The sequence below is a fragment of the Sesamum indicum genome, linkage group LG4 (genome assembly GCF_000512975.1).
Source record: "Sesamum indicum cultivar Zhongzhi No. 13 linkage group LG4, S_indicum_v1.0, whole genome shotgun sequence".
Lineage (NCBI taxonomy): Eukaryota > Viridiplantae > Streptophyta > Magnoliopsida > Lamiales > Pedaliaceae > Sesamum > Sesamum indicum.
Genome location: NC_026148.1, coordinates 2967815 through 2991149, shown reverse-complemented (window position 1 = coordinate 2991149; position 23335 = coordinate 2967815). Strand labels below are relative to the sequence as shown.

Here is a 23335-nt window from a genome sequence, read left to right as displayed (position 1 = left end):
CAAGAATTGAACCAATTCTCACTGGATCTAACATTATATTTTTTATTTATATTCATCGACATTCAAGTGAAGAACTAGTGACTTCACCACGTGACAAATCGAATAAAAAACTTGAAAATCTTAACCTTTTTATTTCCTCTTTAATTGTTTTGAGTGAGAGGACTAATTATAATACTATAACAATGAACTAAAAGCATTAATCAACAATCCAAAATAATCAACTATCAAAAAATAACTCTACATCAACCATTCTTGCTACACAACTCCATCAATTCCTTTTACCTATCCATTTCAATTCTACGGAAAATTATACACCTCCTGTTACAAACAAAACTATGGTATTCAAACATCAAGCTATTTGGAGACAGAAATCTGTATTTAAACATTTAAATGTAATACAAATATTCATCTTCTCTGTAATGCTGAACAAACGTTTTCGATGGACGCTCAAAATTCCGTCTGCTGCATGAGCTAATCCGTTCACTTTCTCACGTTTCAAAGAATAGCCCAGAACTTCTTTCTGCAGAACAAGACTTGTTCGGTTTTCTTCTGGGCGTTTTCGAGAAAATGCAACTTTGTATCCCAGAGAAACTTTGGAGCGAGATCTCTAACTCTTGTGATGACGCTTTTATCTTCGCCCCTGATGATAATGTATCCCTGCATGTAAAGACAGCCATGAAATTGTGTGTTTGCAGTGTGTAAAGACGAAACCAGGATGAGTAGTTGCATCAGAATTGTAGCTGAACATGGAAAATTTTCAGAAGATAAACCCAAGAATGTCGTTTTCATTTTCTCCAACTTTCCTCCACTGCAGATGTAGCCTATGCTGCTCTGCTCGTGTATATAGTGGAGTGGTTGCATGTACAAACATCTCTTGGAGTCATTCACAAGGAACACAACATCAGAAGATGTTGCGAAGAATTAGTTGCTTAACATCCTTCTAAATCCAGAGTTCCTAAGATTTCATTGTTGGCTCTAAACTATGATTCATATGCTAATAAGTATAAGCAACAGTCCTTAACCTCATCCCAGTGCAATGTCGCTTTGACTGTTATCAATTCTGTGGCAAATTATTTGTCGGGTTACACGAGAATTATTGAATGACATGAAAAATCTAGATTATCTTCATTAAATTATTTGCTGACGGTCCCAAGTAAGAGTTACTGACCCGAGGCCGTAATATGCGATCCATCTCCAGCATGATATCCTCAAGTAAGCAACCAGCTTCACGATTTTTGTAATGAGAGAAAAGACGATTCGAATGCAACAGATCATAGGAGCGGGGGTATGTCGAGAATGGTTCACACCTGCAAGCACAAGTACCAGTTTTGGTATCATTTTCGCTAATGGGAATAACCGCAGAATGGTTGTATCTTAAGCTTACCAATCATGAAAAGCACCTATCAAGCCGCGATCGTAAATAGCAGATAATGTATTATTCATGCTTACAGGAACTACATTCATAACCCAAACAGGCCATGTGCTCAAAGCAACTGCAAATCCCCCAAGGAAAGCACTCATGTCCATGACATTTCGTACTTCCTTCTCTTCAACGTCCATCAGTCTCCAGTAATGACGAACTTGGTCCTGCCAGTAAATTGTGTCTAACAAGAAATTTTCTCGACTGATGCCTGCACTAAATACATGAGCCATGGTTGACCAGACCTTTCTTATTGGACTCAATGATCAAAAAGAGTCAAGGATAGCACATTTTAGTGCTCTAAAGAAATAAAAGAGCAGAACCAAAAAAGTTTTGCATCATAATGCCAACAGATATTATTAAAATACTAGTAAGTGGAAGTGGAAACTTCTGTTGCTGCATGTCATATTACAACAGATGATATAACACTCTGAACAAGGTCCGCGATTATACTAGTCTGAGTAAGAACTAATGTTTTACAGGACCTTTGGAATCAGCATATTGCATACATCAGTGCATGCTTCTCTTCATCTATAGTCAAAAAGTGTGCCCAAGGAAATCTTTTGCGTACAACTCTTTTGAGGTGAACACTTTAGAATCTTTCCAACATTCACATTTACATGTGTAATAGCAAAAAGTTGGAGCAGTAAAAACTTTACTAGTTATCTGCGGGAGCTGACTGCATAATATTCTAAAACTTATATTACCTATAAAAGGTAATTTACTTTACGTACCTAGATTATTGAGGGTAGCAGAATACTCAGAGAGACGCTGTGGTTTTGGAGGGAGTTTCTGTGTAGCACGTTCTGCTATACAGTTTCTCAATGGTGTTTTCCATGATGGCGTAGTATCGTCTTTTGAGTCACATATACTGATAAGCTTCTGCAGTGCATTCTGCTGGAGGCATGAGTTGTTCTCTGGCTTAATCCAGATTGCTGTCTGCACTTGCCGGGCTATGAGTTTCCAGCACATTGCAGAAGTCAGATTCATCAACTTATCCCAGATCAAAGGGAACACTTTATCTTTTCTGTAAGCAGGAGGAGCTGAGTATACGAAATATCCATTTGATCTCAGTAGGCGATTGGCTTCTCTGATAAGAATGCCATCTGCATCCAGAAAAGGATAAATATATGATAATACTTGTGACTCTGATGGGGTCATGCTTGTCGTGTTCAATTTGTATATTTTGCAAGTGTAAAGTATCAAAAACAATAAACGCATTTAAGGTCACACGGGTACGTATGTGTTTCATATTCAGTGGTATTAAAACATAATTAAGCTACGCTTTCCAACAAAAGTTTCCCATATAAACAGCTGATGCAGAGAAAAACGCTCTGGTATTATGTCATTTGAACTGCAATTATGCTATACATCTCGTAAGTAAGAAAACGAACCATTCTCATGCCAATCAACACGACATCTGGAGCAATGGACCATCTCAAACGAATTGCTGGGATATGGTAGCTGTTTAGTGGATAAAGCAGAAATCATGGCACCAATTCCTCGTTCTAAAGCAAATTGAATTTGATTTTCATGGCCATCTTTAGGAGCAAAAGACATTGTTTCTATATGTAAGGGAAGAAGATAAGCTGAGAAGCTAGCAACTCCAGAACCAACATCTAAAACTTGAAATACCCCCGCAGAGAGAAGGTCCCCAGTCTCATTAGTTGTCAAATTTCCTAACCTGTAGCAGCAAAGGCCGCATCAAGTACGACATTTCCTTGCCCATACAGCAAAAACAAATACTGGTTTCAAACCAATTGGAAAATTCAAAGGTATAAAGCAAGAACGAAGCGCATAACAAACCAAGTAAAATAAGTTAAAGGAATTATCTGAAAATAAACTTTCATAATACTAAGAGCATCACATGTGCTTCATAATAAGCGTCTATAATTAAAAAATAATCAAAACAATTAAAAGCTGGAAGTACCTCTGGATGTACTCAGGAGCTCCATTCTTGAAATGAGTACCTCCACCTGGAAACCACCATAGTTGATCCTTCTTGTGCACCCAATTTTGCCCTCCTTTAACCGCTGCCAGACGGGTATGATTCACATTGCTTCGCCAAACATAGTCCCTACTAGTAGGCCACCTAATCGGTATCTTATAGTCAGCTGGTGGCGGCACCAGGCAAAACAACCGTTGACTAGGCGGAGGACAGTGCCTCTCCAGCTCCTCTTTCCTGGAAAGATCTAATTGTGGTAGTAACTCTTTGATGTAAGAAGGGTCATGGCAAGGAATATATTCGTTATACTTCGGAGGGCATATGTTCATCCCCGTTTCTGGGATCCTAAGTGGCACAGTCCTGTAAGTAAGACTAACTTTATTCGGAAATACACCTGCAAGCATACATATAAGAAGCATTAATGAGAAGAATATGCGTGTGCACCATAAGGCTATGAAGCAACAACTTTAAGTCAGTAATTCGTCGAGCACAAAATGGGAGTATCTGAAAGCATGAGCTCAACCTCGAATGGGCCAGATATTATCGGTGAGTTCCAGCACTAAACTTACATCTAAAATCAGTATATATCATATATCATCTTCAAGTTTCCATTATTTTTGCTCCTTTGAACTATAAACAAGTGCTTAAATTGCAAAGCAGACACCACATACCTTTAAATTCAAATTTACTGCAAAATCGAGACTATGAGGACATAACTGAGCTCCTCTTATCATTATTACAAGCTTGAACTTATATAAGAATTCCTATTCTTGACTGCTAACGTCCTAGAAACCCATTTCTGATAAAGATTCTTAGCAAAGATCAGAACTTTTTTCAAATTAATTAGCCAAAAGAAAATGCCATACTTCAATTACATACACTCAAAACCCAGAATTCATAAGATTTTTCTCATTTTCCACTATGTGAATAATTTACTGTAATAGAGAACAAGGTAGCATTAATTAGAGATTTTTTCATAAACAATACCAGAAATGTAGTATGTGTAAACTAACCAGAGGCTAGTGCTGAACCATTGGAGGCAGGGGGTTCGTTCTGTTGTACGCCCTGCTGAGAGAGTGGTACGTAGACGGAAGAAGAATTTTCGCCGAAGAGGGTGCCGGTGTAGAAAGAAGCGACCATGACTAAAAGGGCTATCATTATAAGTTGGCCCGCCTTCCAATCGAATGCTCTCATGTTTATAAACCCCACCATTGTTCTACCTCTATGTAGGTGTTTTTGTATGCGTATGTCTGAGTCATTGCGTTATAAACATAGTTAAAGAAGAGCTAAATTGAGAGACCATTGTTTAACAGCGGCAGATCCACAATGCGTGTGTCTCGTGTGGGTGTGTGCGTGTCTGTGAGAGAGAGAGAGAGGAAGAAGAAGAAGAAGGGCATGGCTAATCTTGGATTCTTGAAAAGCTGTTGATTTTAACGCCAGTGGGGGTCCGGATCGCAATTCCATAATAAGCTCTCCTGTTTCCATTTTGATGATTGATTATTATGATGATGGGTATTGTGTTTAATTCTCTTGGAAATTGATTCAAGAATTGTACTTTGAATAAAGTGAATGAACATTTAAACAGCATTTCTTATCCCAATTAACTGAACATTTTAATATTTTCTTGAATACTATCTACTAATATCAATACAAATAATTCATTTGTAAGCATAAGGTGGGTTGTTTAATGATGTTACTGCCATCCCACATTGGAACTTTATTTTATAAATAGCAAAATTAATGTCGTCGCCCCCAAGTTGAAGGACACGACCTTACTTGAACAGGATCTGTTCTATAGGCTCGTACCTCTGTATCCTTGAGTTCTAAGGAGACAGGAAACCAAGTCTGGTGGATGAATCATGGCTGCTCGACCAGAGCGTGATTAACATCTCCACAGTTCAGGTAGTTGAGTTGATGGAGCAGTAGAGGATCGTTCTCAGCTGGTTTAGGCCAGTTGGGATGGTCTTGCAGCTGTCTGACAGACTCATCAACTTATTTTTTGGTCCTGTGGTTATATGCCAGTATGTGTAATCTCTTTACTTCACAATTCTACTGTTCAAACATGCAAATCTATCTTTTGTTACAAGAACTTGTTTGTTATTACTCTCATATCCAGAGAAACTGATGACAGAAAATTTGCAAGAGTAAGATCAGCTCCCTACATCTAGTGCATTTCTAGACAAACACTCAATTATTGCATGTATTTCATCCATTTGCTGATGTGATCTATCTCCTGAAACGAAACCGTGAAACTTTCCTTTGACTTCTAAGCAGCTCCAACCAGGATGCCTCATCAAATTCATGTCCTTCATGGCACTCCTAACTTCTTCCACGTCGTTCCACCTTTCTAAGCTGGCTTGTACATTACTATAGAGCGTATAATAGCCAGCATTATCACTTTCCAACTCGAAAAGCTTTTGAGCTGCATATTGTCCAACTTTGTGGTCTTCATGAACTCTAGCAGCAGCCAGAAGTGCACCCCAGATACTACTGTCTGGCAAAGCCACTAGCTTCAGGATTGTTGATAAAGCCTCTTTAACCTTGCCGGATCGACCTAATAAATCCACGATGCAAGTGTAATGACCTAAATCGGGCTCAATGCCAAATTCCCATTTCATGGAATTTAAGGCTTCACAGCCTTTGTACAAGAGGCCGGAGTGGCTACAAGCAGATAGTAAGCTTAAGAAGGTAACACTATTTGGCTCTATTCCTTCAGCCTTCATCTGATGGAAAAATTCAAGCGCTTCAGAACCTAAACCATGTGTCCCCAAGCCCTCGATCATTGATGACCATGTTACAAGATCTTTCAAAAGCATTCTGTCGAAAGAAATTCTTGCAGAACGAATGTCTCCGCACCTAACATACATGTTCATAATAGAGGTCTCTAGTGATTGAGCACCTTCATCAGAGATGGAAAAGAAGTTTCTTATGAAGTATCCATGAACAGATTTGCCCAACCGTAAAGCGCCCAGATGCATACATGCAACAACGAGTGTTCTCATGTTTTCAGTCCTGGGCTGAATACCTACAGCTACCATTTGCTGAAACAGCTCAAGAGCCTTTTGAAGATGCCCATTTTCGGTCCATCCTGATATAATAGCATCCCAAGTACAATAGTTCCTGTGAGAGACTTCTCTGAACAATTTACTTGAGTTCTCCAAATCCCCGCACTTTGCATACATTTCCAACAAAATAGTCATCAGTATATCATCAAAAAGTCCAGTTTTTAGAGCAAGACAATGTATTTGTCTACCTTGACTAGGATATCTGCACTGTCCAAGCCCTGCAATGAGCACAGTAAGTGTCTCAATGCTTGGTTCTACTTCACGCCTCATTTTGCTCAAACAATCCGCCATTTTCACAGTCTTGCCTTTTGAAGAATATAAATATGTCATAATATTCCAAGAAACCACATCCCTCCTTGCATTTTCTTCGAAAAGAAGTTCTGAATCGGCTTCGCTACCAAAATCAGCATACATTTTCAAGATTGAATTTTTCAACGACTGATCTACCAAGGACCCAAATCTGATCACATAGCCATGTAACTGACTTCCTTCAACAATAGTAGAACACGTTTGCAACATCACAATCATTGTGACCTCATTAGGTTCGACTTCTTTCCGCATTTCATTAAACAATGCAAAAGCTCCATTGGTATTTCCTTCATAAGAAAACCCTGAAATCATTGATGTCCAAGAAACCAAATCTCTGTAAAGCATTTCGTTGAACAACTTCAAAGCATTTCCAGAGTACCCACTCTTCACATAAGCCTCGATCATCGTATTGCAGAAGTAAACATCAGATTCAAAGCCCATTTGCATTGCCACACAATGAATCATCTCGGCAGAATTTACACCACATTCAATCAACAGAACCAGTTTACTCAATATTGGAAATGTGTAACCATCACATGGAACACCCTTTTGTCTCATTAACTTATAGACAAAAACTCCTGATTCAACAAGCCCCGAATTTACATGGGCCTTGATCACTGAATTCCAAAGAAAACTGTTGGGTTCTTTCAAAGCCTTAAGCACTGACATAACGCTTCCAAAGTCATCAAATTGAACGTATAAAGATATCAACTTTGAAGCAAGTACAAAAGATAGTTCTTGCCCATCTGAGACTACAACTGAAGCATGGATTTGCTTCAGCATTAGAAGGCTTCTGCATGAATTTAGTACTGAAATTACAGAAGTGTGGTATTTTTGAATTTTCAAGTGATGGGGATTGAAAAATCGTAAACAGAACCTGTGGGCTGATGCATAAACATGCTTTGAAGATGAAGATAGATAACAAAAGTGATAAAGACGGAACCCATTGAAACGAAGAGAAGGAATATTGAAGATTAAGAAGGTTTCTTGAGGACTTCTGTGAGAACTTGAATGAAGGAGCTTTCTTTTCTTTGTTTTTCCCTCAGATTCTCTTAAAATAGACAACAATCACTAGTGTGTATAGTTTTTTTTTTGAGAAGATACTACATACACTAGTACAGTTAAGAACTCCTTAATAGACAGTTTTGAGAAAATACTATATACTCCTTAATCGACAGTTAAGAACTCGTTCCTCTTATATTGGGAAAGTGGGCACTCACAATCTAAGCAGTAATTAAATTGCCTCCCACATTGAGAGATTATGACATGGTCGAACTTTTACTTATTTGTTCCCCCGACAGCACAGGGCACGACCTTACTTGAACAGGATCTGTTCTATAGGCTCGTACCTCTGTATCCTTGAGTTCTAAGGAGACAGGAAATCAAGTCTGGTGGATGAACCCATGGCTGCTTGACCAGAGCGTGATTAACAGCTCCCTGGCTCGGGCGACTGAGCTTGTCTGGAACAGTAGAGGATCGTTCTCAGTTAGCTTGTGCTGGCTGGGATGGTCTTGCAGCTGTCTGACAGACTATCCAATCTTTTTGCTCTTTTATTCATCCAAACAATCCTTCTACACATGGCTTTGGGCAGGTTTGTGTTGAAAATCTGCCAAGAAATCAGATTTCGATGTAAAAATTTAAGCTGGGATGTGAGCAGATGTTGATGTGTTGTAGAAAGAAAAGAATTACTTCTGCTGAGAAGTTTTATCACATTTTGGGATAACTTAAAAAATCAAAATAGGACTGATATGCTAGAACAGTAAAGAATACGAGAGGTGTTGAATGTTGATCATGTCTGCATATTTCCTTGCAAGGTTAGACTTCCATCAAGATTCAAGCAGCAGTAGCAGAGATCATTATAGTCTTATGATATTGTTGCAGAGATTCATACATCATCTTTGTGATACTCAAGAATTTGAACCAACCCCTTACATCAAATTCCAAATATAGGAGTCATTGCACTTAAAATTAAGACACAACGAGAATAATGGTCATCAACATAAATGTCTGAAGAAGGACAAAAGAAAAACCTGCATGGTCTTTCACGAATCTAGTATGTTCTTTCCTTTCAAAGTAACAACTTCAGCGTGGAAGTGCGTGCTTGTGTTTTTAGTTTTTGTAGGTGCATCTCTTTCCATACATTTAAATAATATATATACAGATAGATAGATAAACAGAGACAGTATAAGAGTGAGCTGACCTTTTTAATAAATTTGGCGATATTTGCTAGCCATTAATTCTTGCTTACTCCAAATATAGAGACCACAATCTTCTCCAGCAAACTTCTTGCCGAAGTTCCGGTTTGTCTGAAGACTATGAAACCCGACACCGCAACTAAGATTTTCCGGGCCCTCTTGGCTGCAGGTAGAAAACCCAGATTATTTTCCACAGAACAGTATAAATCGGTACCCACAGAAACGACGGACGCGGTGGTGATAGGCGCCGGGGTGGTGGGGATAGCGGTGGCGCGTGAGCTTGCCATGAAACTCGCCAGAGAAGTATTAGTGATAGAATCGGCGGCCACTTTCGGGACAGGCTCGAGTTCTCGCAACAGTGAAGTCATTCATGCTGGCATTTATTACCCTCGCAATTCTCTCAAGGTATTTACTCTCATCTCTCGGATAAAATATAACATAAAGTTCTTGCTATTGATATATATTGGATCCAATTCGTCATCATATTCGAGTTTGTGTAATCTTAGCTTTGTAGTAAATTGTCCAATCTTGATTTCCATTCTGAATCTGATTGACCTCTGGGCTACAAACAGTTGATTCTTGAACTCTGATTTGCTTTGGAGGCTTACACTTTGGCTGTATAGAGAAGGGAGCAATTCCTATCAATGAATTTCATAAAATGTTACCTTGAAGAATCTTGCTCAAACTACCATAGTTCACTGTTTTGGCAATTTCTTGAAACTCTTATAGCGAGAAACGCGGATCCGAAACTTCTTTTGCAGGCAGCCTTCTGTGTTAGAGGGAGGCAATTGCTGTATAAATATTGTGAAGAACATCATATTCCACATAAACAGATTGGCAAGCTCATAGTAGCCACTGGATCTTCAGAAATTTCCAAGTTGGATTTGCTGATGACCCGAGGAATTGAAAATGGAGTGGAAGGCCTAAGGATGATGGATGGTCATGAAGCTACACGAATGGAACCGGAGTTGCAGTGCCTGAAAGCTCTACTATCCCCTGCTTCAGGGATAGTTGATAGCCATTCATTTATGCTATCGCTGCTGGTATTGCTTTTTATCCTATTATGTCCAAAATTTATGTAAAAAAGGGGAAAAACCAACTTTTTTGTCAATGGTTTGCCATCTTTTAGAGTTATTATATGCATATTGACAGGAATATAGCATTTAGGGGGAAGCTGAGAACCATGGAGCAACTTTCTCTTACAATACTACTGTAACTGGTGGTAAATACGATGGCGACCGTGTCAAGCTTTACATTTCTGACAGCCAGGCTCTTAGGAACTGGGATTGGAAGTCTCCATTGAAACCAGATCTAATTCTTAGTCCCAGAATTCTTGTGAATTCTGCAGGCCTGGGTGCCCTGGCTCTTTCTAAGCGAATCCATGGCCTAGATAATGGAATTATTCCGAGACCCTACTTTGCCCGTGGTTGCTATTTTACATTATCAAATGTTAGATCGCCTCCCTTCCAACATTTGATTTATCCTATACCTGAAGATGGTGGCCTCGGAGTGCATGTTACCTTGGATTTAAATGGCCAAGTCAGATTCGGTCCTGATGTTGAATGGATCGATGGTGTGGATGACATTTCAAGCTTCCTCAACTTGTAAGGTTTTATTTGATACTGTGTTATAGGGACAAAATACCCCTTTTTTGTTAGGTCATCCTGTCCGAAGAACAAACTTAGGACTTAGGAGGAGCAGATAAGTTTTCAGTTAAATCCATTAAGTTCACTTTTAAGAATTTTGCGTGGTAACTTCATCTTATTTCCATATGGTGCAAAGACCAAACTTGGCATGAGTGTCTGGTTGAATAAATTCTTCCCTATTTAACATTCATGGCACATAATTGAGTGATTTTTTGTTATGCTTGTAGGAAAAGATAGTGGGTTCTTGAGAAAGCACAGACATGGCTAACAAGAGAGTGTTAGACTCTAAACTTCTTATGATCATCTTGCGTATTTGTTGGTGAGATAAGTACCAGTTCTGTCATAAATCATCTTATCTTATGCATGTATGTTCTGTCACAAGGTTTGATTATTCTGTGCCTGGAGATCGCGCAAACCGGTTTTATCCTGAAATAAGGAAGTACTACCCATACCTTAAGGATGGATCATTGGAGCCTGGCTATGCTGGTATTCGACCGAAACTTTCTGGGGCAAAGCAGGGTCCAATTGATTTTGTAATACAGGTGACAGCATGTTTCGTTTTATGGTTGAATGGACATTCTTGATCTTGTGTCAGAAATTCACTCTCTTCAAAATTCTGTTCACTCTGCAGGGAGAGGAGATTCATGGCATACCAGGCCTCATAAACCTTTTTGGTATTGAATCACCTGGCCTAACTTCATGTCTCGCCATAGCAGAGCATGTTGCTGCCAGATTATCAAGATGATTCTCTTTTCATTTTAAATTTCAATAAATCATCAAGATAATTCATTTTGGGAGTATGCAAAGAGCATCGGATGTTGATAGACTGTTATGAGTTCTGCAGGTTACTTAAAATCAAGGCTGCACCGCTGAATTTATAGAATGTAGATCCTTGTTTAATTCTCAGTACAAACAGCTATACAGCTCTGAAGTATGATCCATACTGTCGCAAGCAATGCTTGAGCTCGAAAAAATTAACCAGAGGGATAAGAGCAAAAATCTTGTGTGCATCATCAGTTTGGTTTTCCTGAATTCACACAATTGTAGCAGGTTTTGTTATTGTCTGTCTAAATTAAGTCCTACATGCTCATCAGCAAGATAGATTTAGCGCTTTCTTTCCTGCCGCCACTTGTACACGGGTCCAGAGGTTGGAGAAACAATTTCATCTTCGCGCAGTTTTCGTTTCCTGCCCTTCTTCTGTCCCAGCAAAGCATTTAAATGATTAGCCCAAACAAGCATATCAAAAAACACTAAGTAATTAACGTACGTTTTCAGACTATCAGTACCTGCAATTCTTTCTGCATTGCCATGTCCATGTATATTTTCTCTAGCTCTTTCACTCGGCTTTTTCTAGCCTCTAGCTCCCGGTAAGAAGCAGCTGTCTTCCTGCACAAGAGCCATATGTATTGCACACTATGAAATGGAGGGGGGGGGTCACACAACCAATGCACACAGCACATGCACGTAAATAACCTTTAATGGACATTTTATACCTCAATTAGTCATCTTTTATACATTCTGTTGGCAAACAGTTCAAGATATGTGAATCTTGTGTGTGATTACACGTCACTTAGCTTGTTTAGCATTCCTTTTCAATCGGATTCCAATTTTTCCCAAGTCCGAAATTCAGGCATTACCATGATACATCTAAATTGACCAGATAATATCATTTTGTAATATAGCATAAGAATTGGCTGTGCCTGCTTTCTTTCAGGATATCGAAATAAAGAAGGCGATAAGAAAAGAAAAGGATAAAATTCAATAGAACAATACCTTTTGACATCTTTAGGCAAGTCTTCAAAAGTGAGGCTTTCTCTGTTTTCTGACACCTTTGCTCGTATTTCTCTTGCTTCATCCCTAGAAATCAAATAAACAACTAAAGTCATTTAACTAAAAGCAACCGGTGCTTGAATTGTTCACAGTAAATTCTTCACGTTTCCAAATTCAACCTTTAAACATAAGAATACAGACAGTAAGCTAGAAAATATTATTTATGGAAAAAATATTGTCAATGATAGCAAAACAGCATGCTAATATACACATGAAATGCAATTCTAATCATTTTAAAAAAGAATTTAAAAAAAAAAAGTAGTCTTGACACATGACACCGCACTCAATGGCTCATCAAATGCTCACAAGGGAGCATGTGGCTACCGACCATCGCAATACTATTCTACAATTGTTAACGTCGAATAAGGAACATCTCAGCAAGATATTGGCTGAATGCTCTATACATATCAGTAGCAAACCAGGGAAGTCCCTGATTCCAATCAGATCAACAATGGTGAAGAATAATAAGTAGCAATATATTCACTGATCTGCAATCCCAATCAGTATGGAACCAGGTCAATGTCACTGATTCAGATCAAATCACTAAAAACTATAGAGAATGGTAAACTCAGAACTATATTTACTGAATCTTCCATATGAATATATACTGAACCAGGACTAGGTAATGATCCGATCAAAACAAAGTCTGTACTTTTGTCACTTTTAAGGGTAAATGTTGAGCTCCATGAACTCAAGTAGCAGTTTTACAAATTCCAAGCTGTGCTACCTGACACTCGAACACTTGAAACAGCATTTTGGTTTTCTTATTTTAATGCGTTAGATCTTCTTTCTAAGACAATAAGTGTGAAAGCAAAACTTTTAGAAACCTAAACTCATCAATATGTCAAACTCGTGGGAATAGGATGTATCTCGGTGCAACCACATCATAAATTCATGCAGCATCTTCAGCCTTAAATCAACTTCAGTATTGCATTTGATTTAAATCCAAGAATCCCTAATGTATCAAGAATCACCAGGAAAAATGTAATTCCTCACCTGTCTTCAGCAAAATACACGTGTTTGCCAGAAGAGTTGTTGTCAAGACAATGCAACATACCACTCAGCTTTTCAATTTTCTGCATAGAAACCAATCTTAAAACAATGCATCTGGAAGGCAGCTCTCTCAAGTTTTGAAATGATAAATAGACCTGAAACTGTAAAATTAGAACCTTTTTTTCTGCTTGAAGTTTCTGCAAAATATATCCAATATCTTGAGTCTTCATCAACATAAGCTCTTCTTTAGTGTACTTGTTTGCTTCACTCCTTTAGCATTCAAGTAATATTCAATAATATCAGAATGCAATTTTAGAGACAATACAAAAAATACCCTCGAAATCAAATAAAATCTGCTATCTTACTCCAATCTGTGGACTCCATTTACAGTTTTGGTTTTAATCATCTTGAAGTAGAACTCATCGGGGTTCCTAAAAGCCGCTTTTTCTTTAAGTTTCTGTAAGGCAAACAACAAGTGTAAACATACTTCATAACTTTCAGATACTTCCCCAGAACAACAAAAAACAGAGTCACAAAGTTACCTGCAAAGCCTGCTCCTTCTTGTGGTAGGCTCGCGCACGCTCGACATAATCCTTATGCTTTTCAAGCAACCCAAATTTCTTTCTTGCATGCCTGGCATAAACAAGATACCATTGAAGAAATTAAGCCCAGATATACACATACACACAAACACAACCAATACTCAAAAGACTCGAATCCATGATCAAATAAACAAAGCCGGGAACATAATATTAGCTAAAATGAAAGGAAAGAAGGAAAAAGAAAACTCACGGCTGAGCGCGCTCCTTATGAGCTTTTCTTGGAATAGCATTCCTTAAAGACGACATCTTTATGCGCCTATCACATAAGTTTCAGAACAAAAATCAAATCAAATTCAAGAAACCAGTACCAAGAAAACCCACTTCAGGAATAGATAATATCCTTGCAGAAATCATAACTTTCAGATTTCCAAGGTAAAACAGCAAAAGTAATCCCTACTATCGACCAGCGAAAATACTTCGTATTCACATGGAACGGAAAGATCACAAACCGCGAAAAAATAAAATAATAGCTTACTTGGTGAGAAATCTTCTGGAAGACGCAAAAGTTAGCACTCAAAGCCGCCGCCGCCGGTGGGGAGCGTCGGAGGAGGAGGTGTAGTCGATATAGCAGTTGCAAATTGCTCTCCTCCTGTGAAGAAAAATAGTTAATATTATTGATGGGCCTTCCAGTCGGGCCAGGCCCAACAATATAGAAACCCAATTTGGGCTAATTAGGGTATGATTTAATGAGTACATATGCTCTTCAATTTGCCCTACTTGTGATTTTATGTGAGAATTGGATTAAATAATTTTGATATATTTATTTTTTTTATAATATAAGATGTCGATTAAAATCAAGGGTTTAGTACTGGGTTTCATTTTTCTTTTTCTTGATTGAATTTGGATAATTTATTATTATAAACATAATATTGGAAAACCTTCGAGCATGTCAATAGCCTCATTCAACTATAGTCTTGCCGAGAATAATTTATTTATATATAAAATAATAAATATATCACCCTTAAGCTAATTTATGATAAAGAAATGATTTTATTTATCATAAATTGGCATAATAATTTTTACGAACAAATTTAAATTACAAATAGTGTTTTGTTTGGATCAGGTTCAAAGTCTATAAGAGACACCCATATTTGATTTCGAAATAAGAGTCGAGAATCAATTTTGATCCTCCTAAAAAAACAAAATCAAATATAAAGGCCACATGTGATGAACTAATTGGTTCACTTCGGCGTTGGGCCCAAAATGTAATGGGCCTTACCTCATGCAATTAATAATAAAATCCAGAAGTTATTATAATAAGTTTTTTTGGGTAAATGTAAGTTTTATTAATAAAACAAGATTGTAAAGTACAACAGTGCTCAACTGGTGGTTTGTCCCTCGACAGGCCAAGGAATACGTCATAATCCATATAACGCATATGAACTAATAGAACGAGATAAATTAACACTGACAATCATCTGTCTAATATTTTCCACAATGATGGTGGCTATGATGCTTGGTGGTCGCTCCGTATGCTCAAAGCTTCTCAAATTCCATTTTCTCCAAATGTGGTAAATGCAAGCAGCAAGGAGTGCATGATAAGCCAAGTTAATGATATGTTTTCCTCTCAATTTCTTTGCAGCCCACTCAACGTCCTATGGCCACTCTCTATTAGGCCATTCAAATCGAACAATTTGTCGAATTGTTGTCAGACATCTTTTGGCATAACGACATCAAAAGAATAGATGAGTATGTGTCTCCATTGCGCCCTCATCACATAATATACAGGCGCCTAGGTATGATAGTCATGGTTTATCAAATGTGGATAGTTTCCCAAAAATCACAAGTCATAGGATGAAATTATACTTGGGGATCTTTAGGGAACTCGAGAGTATTGAAGAGCAACCTACTTTGGGTCTCGGTGGGTCCAATAGCCTGTAAAGAGATGCAGCTGTGGGTCATCCCTTCTCAAATCGTCAAATAATGTGATCTGTCTCGCTATGAATTATTGGCAATTCATGCAAAATCTTCAAGCACTCAATGTCCGTAATGAGAGGCCAATGTTATTGTTCCTCCATAATAACGCTGCTGAGCTTGTCCACCGTCCGAAGCCCAAGCAGACGTGGACCCCGTGGGAATCTCTCAATAAGGGACCAAGGTTATGCCATGGATCATGCTACAGATAAAATGAATTCCCATCACCAATCTGATACTCCACCATCGATCGAAGCAATGGGCGTATACGAAAGAGTTTTCTCCAGCCCCACGAACCCCTATTGTCAATGACCGTCCATACAAATGTATCACGTAGCAGCTCGTTATCTAACCATGTTATTATAATAAGTTGAAATTTAATGATTTCTGACGAGGTCTCGTCCAAACAGTTTACCAATCCATATTGGAAAACTCCTACTCTAATCAAAAAGCTAATAGGCAACACCCTCAAATTTCACTCACTTCCATTCATCCCATTATTATATATTCTTTTTTCAACTAAATTACATTCTTTTTTTTTTTTTTTTAAGATTGTTGTAATTATACGTAATATTTATTCAAAATTGATTTATATATTATCGACTTCTTCTGGTCAAAGAAATCTTTTTTAAGATTAAATTGTCCTTATACATCTTTTCTCATTAATGCAAGTGAGGATTTTACGCCTTTGAGCCTGCATAGAACCTTGATTATATCCCGCTCAAAGTCTGATTGTTGTGAATAGCGTATCAAAGTCACCTCGTCTGTTCCTTATCTTCATTTTTATAAAGGTAGTTTAGTTATAAAAAATTTGTTTGACCAAAAATAATCAAGAGTAATATTAATTTTCATTCAAATTCTTTTTATTAATATTAATAAATACCTTTTTATTATTCGAAAGCAAACATCAAAAGTATTAGAGCATGGTTTAACCTTTTCTCTTTGTTGATTAACAATTATGACTCTTCCCACCACACCAAATATCTTTGTCTTGTTCAATGAAAAACTTCAATCCCACACAAACACTGTCCTTTTCTTTCATGCTTCCATTTTGTGCCATCATATCATTCAAGTTGCATTTCACATCACCAAGTTTTTCAAAGCTACAACTCACTGTTTTTCAATAATTACATATACATCAATAAAAACGTTAAATTTATTTATATAAATTATTTTTATTTTTTAAAAACCACGAAAAAGTCACACATCATTAATTCTGTAATTATGCAAAAGACATGAGCAATTTGTGTAAATAGATCATAAATTCGATGTTTAAATATAATTAATCTTTTTCTTAATGCCTATTTATTATGACTTAATGCCTGATATCACTAGTTTCACTTGTGTTTTGGCTAAGTCTTGATCTCACAAAAAATATTATGAATAAATAATTATACAGTAATTTCTTTTACCGCGCGTAATTAATTTTTACAGTACTCAAATCCTGTGAAATTTGATTATGAAATAACTAATTTAGAAAAATAGATTAATCGTAAAAAAAACTCAAATAAAATATAAAATTTTCAAAATAATTATTAGATGAGCTCTTGGAGGATATGTTCATTTAAAAGAAGACTAATCAAATAAAAATATAAATATAAAACCAAAAGAAACTTCCATGAAATTACATTATGTGATCCTCACGAAGTCCACAAAACACACGTAAACAAAAGTCCACTTCAATTACATAATTTTCCATTTTATTTCTGGAAAAAACCAAATAAAAACGTAAAATCAACATAAAGGAAATTTCAGGGCAAATGGTAAGTAGCAATCAAGAGTGGCGTCACATCTCGACAAAATTTGATTTGAGAAAGACAAAAACACGACTTTTCCACATATAAACTGAAAGGGCATATGGAATGGATAACTCTTAAAACGTAATTCAACCCTAAATTTTACCCCTAGAAGACCAGAAAACAAACCCTAGAGCACAAGAGAACGATGAAATAAGACAAGGGCCCGTGTAGTTTTAGTGTTGGGTTAGGTAATAATTTATTTTGATTTGACCGATTACAAATATCGAAATGAGTATGATCCGCTTTGTATACTATTTGAGATACAATACTCATTCCTAATTCGAACTAAACATTAAAGGGTTTCAGTCATGCATCAATTTTGTTTTTCAGTTCGATCACATTCTTGATCGACACAAATTCAATGATCCTTCAACTGTTCGACCCAAACTAGACGCCAATTTGAATCTGAATTAAAATCTAAATAATAATAATACAAGCAAATATATATATATATATATGTGTGTGTTTCTGTAATATATATATTTGATGTTATATAAGTAGTGGTGGAATAGTAGTGGGAGCACATGTTGATGATGATAGTCTCCATACGGAACAAGAAAGGAAAAAAACAAGTTGAACCCCTCACTTGACGCCAAACCGCCATGAAATTTTCATCCTACTTTTCCAACTTTCCAGCCCACAACCCACCAAACGCGGCATTAAATTATTTAAGATTTCATGAAATTTTCGTACTAATTAGATCAAGATCAATGAATCGTTTTGGCTGCTAGGCGTTTAATAATAGTCAAGGTATATTTCCTCGAATATCAGGTAACATAGGTTTGTTTGGATGCATTCAATTGTTAATGTCCTTTCTTTCTTGGATGAGTACAAGTGAGTTAATGTTTTAATATACCTCATTTTGTTTGCAAGTGCTACTCTGCTTATTATATAATTGATTGTTCTGCATAAATTATACATCCATCGTATTATGTACTTATCAGTATGATTTGCTATTTATTTACAATAAATAGATTGTTTTTGAGTTGCAGCTTTTGGTGTAATTATTCGCAAATTCTCTATGATTTGAGAAATTACGTCTAGTACTTCTGACATTTGTTTCTATCTAATAAATAGATCCATCTGTTAGTTAAAATCCTTCAATTTGTTTATATTAAAATAAAGAAAAAATAGATATAAATTCATATTCAGTCTTGATTGACTTATTGCCGGTCAAATAACTTTTTTATAATTTAATTATGAAATATTTCTATTTGCCTTCATTAAAGGATTATTAGTTGTTCCTATTAGTCATACATAAGAAATAATTAACATATCAAAAGTAATTAATAATGTCTTACCAATTAAAACGAGTTACTTAAATTAATCAACTTATTCAAACTTATCAAAACACTGACAAGGTAAAATAGAATAATCATAGGAATTATGTAAACTAAATTGTAATTTACTGGAATTTATTAATATAAATTAATTGGTGTGTTATGTAGTCTCTACAAATATGTAATAACTATTTTTTTATAATTTATAATATATTATAAATAAAAATAAAAATATACAAATCAACAGATCATATTTTTCTAAAGAAACTAGAAAAAAAAAAGTACAAAAGAAACACTGGCATTTTATCAACACAAAAAAAGGGATAATTACACTTTTCTCTCCTGAGGTCTAGTGTAACTACACTTAGATCCCTTATGTTTGAGAAATTACATCTAACACAACTGAGACATGATTTAGTCTAACAAATAAGTTTTTATATTAGTCAAAATTCATTGAATTTACTAATATTAACCAAAAAAAAAAGAATAAAATTAATATTTATCCTCGACTAACTTATTAGCAACTTATTACAAATCGAATAATTTTTTTTCCAACTAAACTTCCTTTATAACGGTAAAGATATACCTACTCGGATGTATTAACGCATGAATACGTATAAGGATAATTTGATCATAAAAAGATTTATCTGACATTCAATAAATCTATATTAAGTTTAATTGGAAGTAAATATAATTTTTTTTTATTTTTTGTTAATATCAACAAATTCAATAAAATTAACTAATAGAGAAATTTATTTATTAAATCAAAGCAAACTTTAAGAATAACTCAATATAATTTTTAAAATTATAAATAATTTAAATATAATTACACAATACCTCATAAAAATAAATATATATACTTATCCCCAAAAAAATAATATCAGAAGGCGTGGGCTGTGAACGTGAAGTAGGCCTCTGTCACGAACTTATAAAAATCTTCAACATTGGAGAAAATGGCAAATTCTGATTGGTGGACTGTGAATATATATCTCGAGAAAAGCAACGTGCGTTTTGATGCATCCACTTCTTGAAAAATGGAATCTTCCTCTTTTCTCGGGCTCAAAAATTCTTATTTATTTTCTATTTATTGTTTTAACTAATTTGCCTTGAAAATCATTTTTTTTATGCATGTGCTCCAACAAATATTCTTGTCACACTTCATTTATTACATTAGTTTGGCATTTAATTATTACTGTAATAACCAATGATGGTTTAATCTGATTATTAAGATTGAAGTTTTATAAATAAATTTGCGGTGGTGATTTCGAATCTCATCAATTATGTGGATATTTGTCGTAATTTATTTAATATAATTATTTTATTATTTTCATAATTTTGAAAACTTATTTAAAATTTATCCCTTTTAATATTAGTGGTCTTTGACTTTTCATTTTAACTTATATTTCTTTGAAGCAAAGGTTGTTATTTATTTACATGGAGAAACTATACAGAAAATATCGAAAATTAATTGTTGGCGTGAAAGCGATATCATGTCAATCATTTTAATTCAAATCTTGTAGTAGCGAAAAATCTCAAACAATAGTTATCTTAATGTAGATAAAATAATAATAATAATAATTAACTATCGTTTTCAGCCATACTTGGTGAGGCAAATAATCAAGTTAATTGAAATTATACGAAGTCGGTCGTATATGCAGTCTATAAGAATAACGTATAAATAGTGAAAATGGATCCCCATTAATTAAAAATATTCAATAAAAATTGACAGTCAAATATAAATGGTGAATTTCATAAATTAGAAATTAGGTCTAATAACATAAACACCTTCTATCTTTTACAAAATTATAAAAAGGTATGAGTGGGATGAACACATGAGAGAGAGAGAGAGAGAGAGGACGCGGTGACAGTTGCCAGCCACAGTAGGAAGTGGGCCATGTTATTGGGCCCAATTAATGAATTCAAGTGTTGGGCTGTTCCCCAATTTCCTGGATCCAACAAACAAGCAACTAATTCTTCAATAATTTAAAATTAAATTCTGAGAAAATACATTTTCTAAATATTTGCCTTCGCGTTTTTATATACTTCCAGACTCAAACAAGGTTGATGATTAATCCTCGCCGTTCATTTCAACTATCCTTCTTGACCTCCTCCTCGCCGTCCAATCTTTCTAGATTACACACATTCGTTCAGGCCCAGACCGAAAAAGATTTGGAGACTGGAGGGCAGCAAATGGTGGTTTTTCCTTTCATTATTCTATTCTTTTGGAAATGAACAAGAAAGGAAAATCAATCATCGTTGCTGCTGAAGCTCCATCATACGACTGAAGTCCTCGAAGCAGACGAATCCGTCTCCGTTTGTGTCCACCCCACTTATCATGCGCCGGCAGTCCTCTAAAGTGCACTGCGAGTCCCCAATCGTTTTGAACACGTTGAAGAGCTCCTCCGCCGTGATCTTCCCGTCGCGATCCGAGTCGAAGAAGTCGAAGGTGTCCCTCAGCTCCATGTCGCAGGTGGGCGGCGCGAAGGCCGACCCGATCGCGTAGAACTCCTCCAACGTGATGCACCCGTCGCCGTCCCTGTCCACATCGCTGAGCATCAGCTGCAGCTCCTCCTGGTTGGGCGGCTCCGCCCCTAGCCGGCAGAGCAAAGCCTCCAGCTCCTCCTTCTTTATCTTTCCGTCGCCGTCCCTGTCGATCATCTCAAACGCTTGTTTCAGCTCGAAATAGACGTCGGCGGAGATTTCTGACCATTCCTCAGCGGAAATATCGGCGGACAAGGTGGGCAGGACGCTGGTTGGCGTGGACAATCCGTTGGGCTTCTTGGAACCATCCTCGGAGGAGGAGGAGGATGAGGTGGTCTGGGAGCTAAAGGAGGAGGGATCGGTTTCGGATCTGGAGACGGAGCGGGATTTCTTGGACCTGAAAAGCTTTCCGGGGATGATGTTGCCGAGTTTCATGGCGAAAACGAAAATCCACCCCAAGAGAGAGAAGGGAAGAAAAGGAGAATGAAAAATGTTGTTGGGGTTTGGGAGGAAAGGGAGAGGAAGAAGGGAGGGTTAAATGCATGGGGAGCTGGGGGAGCCATACTCACCTTCCTCGAAATTTCCTAGAGAGAGAGAGTGCAAGTTTTTATTTTGGAGGAGTGTTTATTGCAAAACAATGAGTTTCATTTTACTTTAATTCCTTAATTTTAGTAGTTCGTTTAATTTTTATTTGTGGGTAAATTAGGATTCACGCTTCTATATCTTAAATCCAAACGCTAAATCACAATCATATCTTATGACATTTATTATAATTATAAACAATTTATTATTATTTAAAAAATTATAAATATTTTTTTGATTTTAATGTTCGTATAACAACAGGTCCATTCTGTTTACTTTTTCATTTAATTTTTATATTAAACTGTTCAAAATGCACTTTTGAATCATAAACTATAATTTTATATACTTTTTAGAATTTTATAAAATAATTTTAAGAATTGATATTCTCAAATGATTATTTATTTTACCTATTCTCAATTTTTTTTACAATTTTCAAATATTTTATTTTTTAAAAAAAATCAATAAGAGTAACATAGTAATTTTTAATTCAGAGTATAAGGGCTAGATAATTATTTTCTATTTGAGGGAGATACTTGTAATTTTTTAGTAACGAATGGATATTATGCCGAACCTCAGAAAAGGTATATATAATTTACCCTAAATCTAAATAAACAAATACTTCATGCTTTTTGAAAAATTTTAAATATATCTCTCGAAATTATAACTGTAATTACGATTATATCCCTATCCAGGTGCAAAAACTTATACAAACACTATATGAGGTACATTATAGTTAAAACCGGTAAAATACCAGATGTGGTGTTTATGTTTTCCGAAGTAAGTTCAAGAATGTCAATATGATTTATTTCTTTATTAGTTTTTTGTTGGATATGACCTCCTTGAAAATTGCAACTATTTTTTACCAAATCTAATAAAAAGATAAAATAATAATTATGGTAAAGGGAATTAACTTATTTTTTTACCGAGTTTTCAGATTCAAAAAGCGGCGTAGGCTTCGGTAAGGATGGAAGGAAGCTATCAGCCTTCATGTACGGTACCGGCTTCAAGTACAATTGAATTTATCACTCTCCTCTCAAAAATTACACCAACCTCCTAAATTTCAGCATCATTATACAAATTATCTCTATTTTTTTTACTGTAAATGATAATTTTTATAATTATATAAAAAATAAAAATACTTTATATAAATAGATCATAAATCAGGGAGTGTAAATGTAATTATCCCAAGAATATATGATATTAAAAAAAAATCAAACGCCATCGATAATCGATTATTGCTACCTAATAGTAAAGTTGAGTATTGTCGCATTTGT

At 36.0% G+C, this 23335-nt stretch overlaps 5 protein-coding genes across 6 annotated transcripts; 1 reads left to right on the top strand and 4 right to left on the bottom strand.

Moving 5' to 3' along the window:
- Positions 197-4943, bottom strand: LOC105159879 (probable methyltransferase PMT7). The gene is made up of 7 exons (XM_011077090.2): positions 4379-4943; positions 3351-3759; positions 2815-3104; positions 2155-2526; positions 1385-1631; positions 1169-1307; positions 197-657 (listed from the first exon to the last, which is right to left on the bottom strand). Exons 1-7 carry the CDS (start codon positions 4575-4577, stop codon positions 496-498), a joined length of 1818 nt encoding a protein of 605 aa, XP_011075392.1. The 5' UTR covers positions 4578-4943; the 3' UTR covers positions 197-495.
- LOC105159878 (pentatricopeptide repeat-containing protein At4g35130, chloroplastic-like) lies at positions 5446-9066 on the bottom strand. The gene is made up of 2 exons (XM_011077089.2): positions 8940-9066; positions 5446-8345 (listed from the first exon to the last, which is right to left on the bottom strand). The coding sequence occupies exon 2, from the start codon at positions 7520-7522 to the stop codon at positions 5516-5518; it is 2007 nt and encodes a 668-aa protein (XP_011075391.1). The 5' UTR covers positions 7523-8345; positions 8940-9066; the 3' UTR covers positions 5446-5515.
- LOC105159876 (L-2-hydroxyglutarate dehydrogenase, mitochondrial) lies at positions 8851-11538 on the top strand. Of its 2 annotated transcripts, none has more exons than XM_011077085.2 (5): positions 8851-9339; positions 9696-9977; positions 10102-10538; positions 10963-11122; positions 11212-11538. In XM_011077085.2, exons 1-5 carry the CDS (start codon positions 9055-9057, stop codon positions 11323-11325), a joined length of 1278 nt encoding a protein of 425 aa, XP_011075387.1. In that variant the 5' UTR covers positions 8851-9054; the 3' UTR covers positions 11326-11538. The 2 variants fall into 2 exon arrangements, with proteins under 2 accessions (XP_011075387.1, XP_011075389.1); XM_011077087.2 differs by having other exon boundaries at positions 9203-9339; positions 9507-9977.
- Positions 11430-14623, bottom strand: LOC105159877 (probable U3 small nucleolar RNA-associated protein 11). The gene is made up of 9 exons (XM_011077088.2): positions 14481-14623; positions 14196-14261; positions 13946-14036; positions 13769-13860; positions 13580-13673; positions 13407-13486; positions 12354-12437; positions 11867-11966; positions 11430-11777 (listed from the first exon to the last, which is right to left on the bottom strand). The coding sequence occupies exons 2-9, from the start codon at positions 14249-14251 to the stop codon at positions 11685-11687; spliced, it is 690 nt and encodes a 229-aa protein (XP_011075390.1). The 5' UTR covers positions 14252-14261; positions 14481-14623; the 3' UTR covers positions 11430-11684.
- On the bottom strand, positions 21181-22091 carry LOC105159875 (probable calcium-binding protein CML36). Its single transcript, XM_011077084.2, has one exon. It carries the CDS (start codon positions 21912-21914, stop codon positions 21249-21251), a length of 666 nt encoding a protein of 221 aa, XP_011075386.1. The 5' UTR covers positions 21915-22091; the 3' UTR covers positions 21181-21248.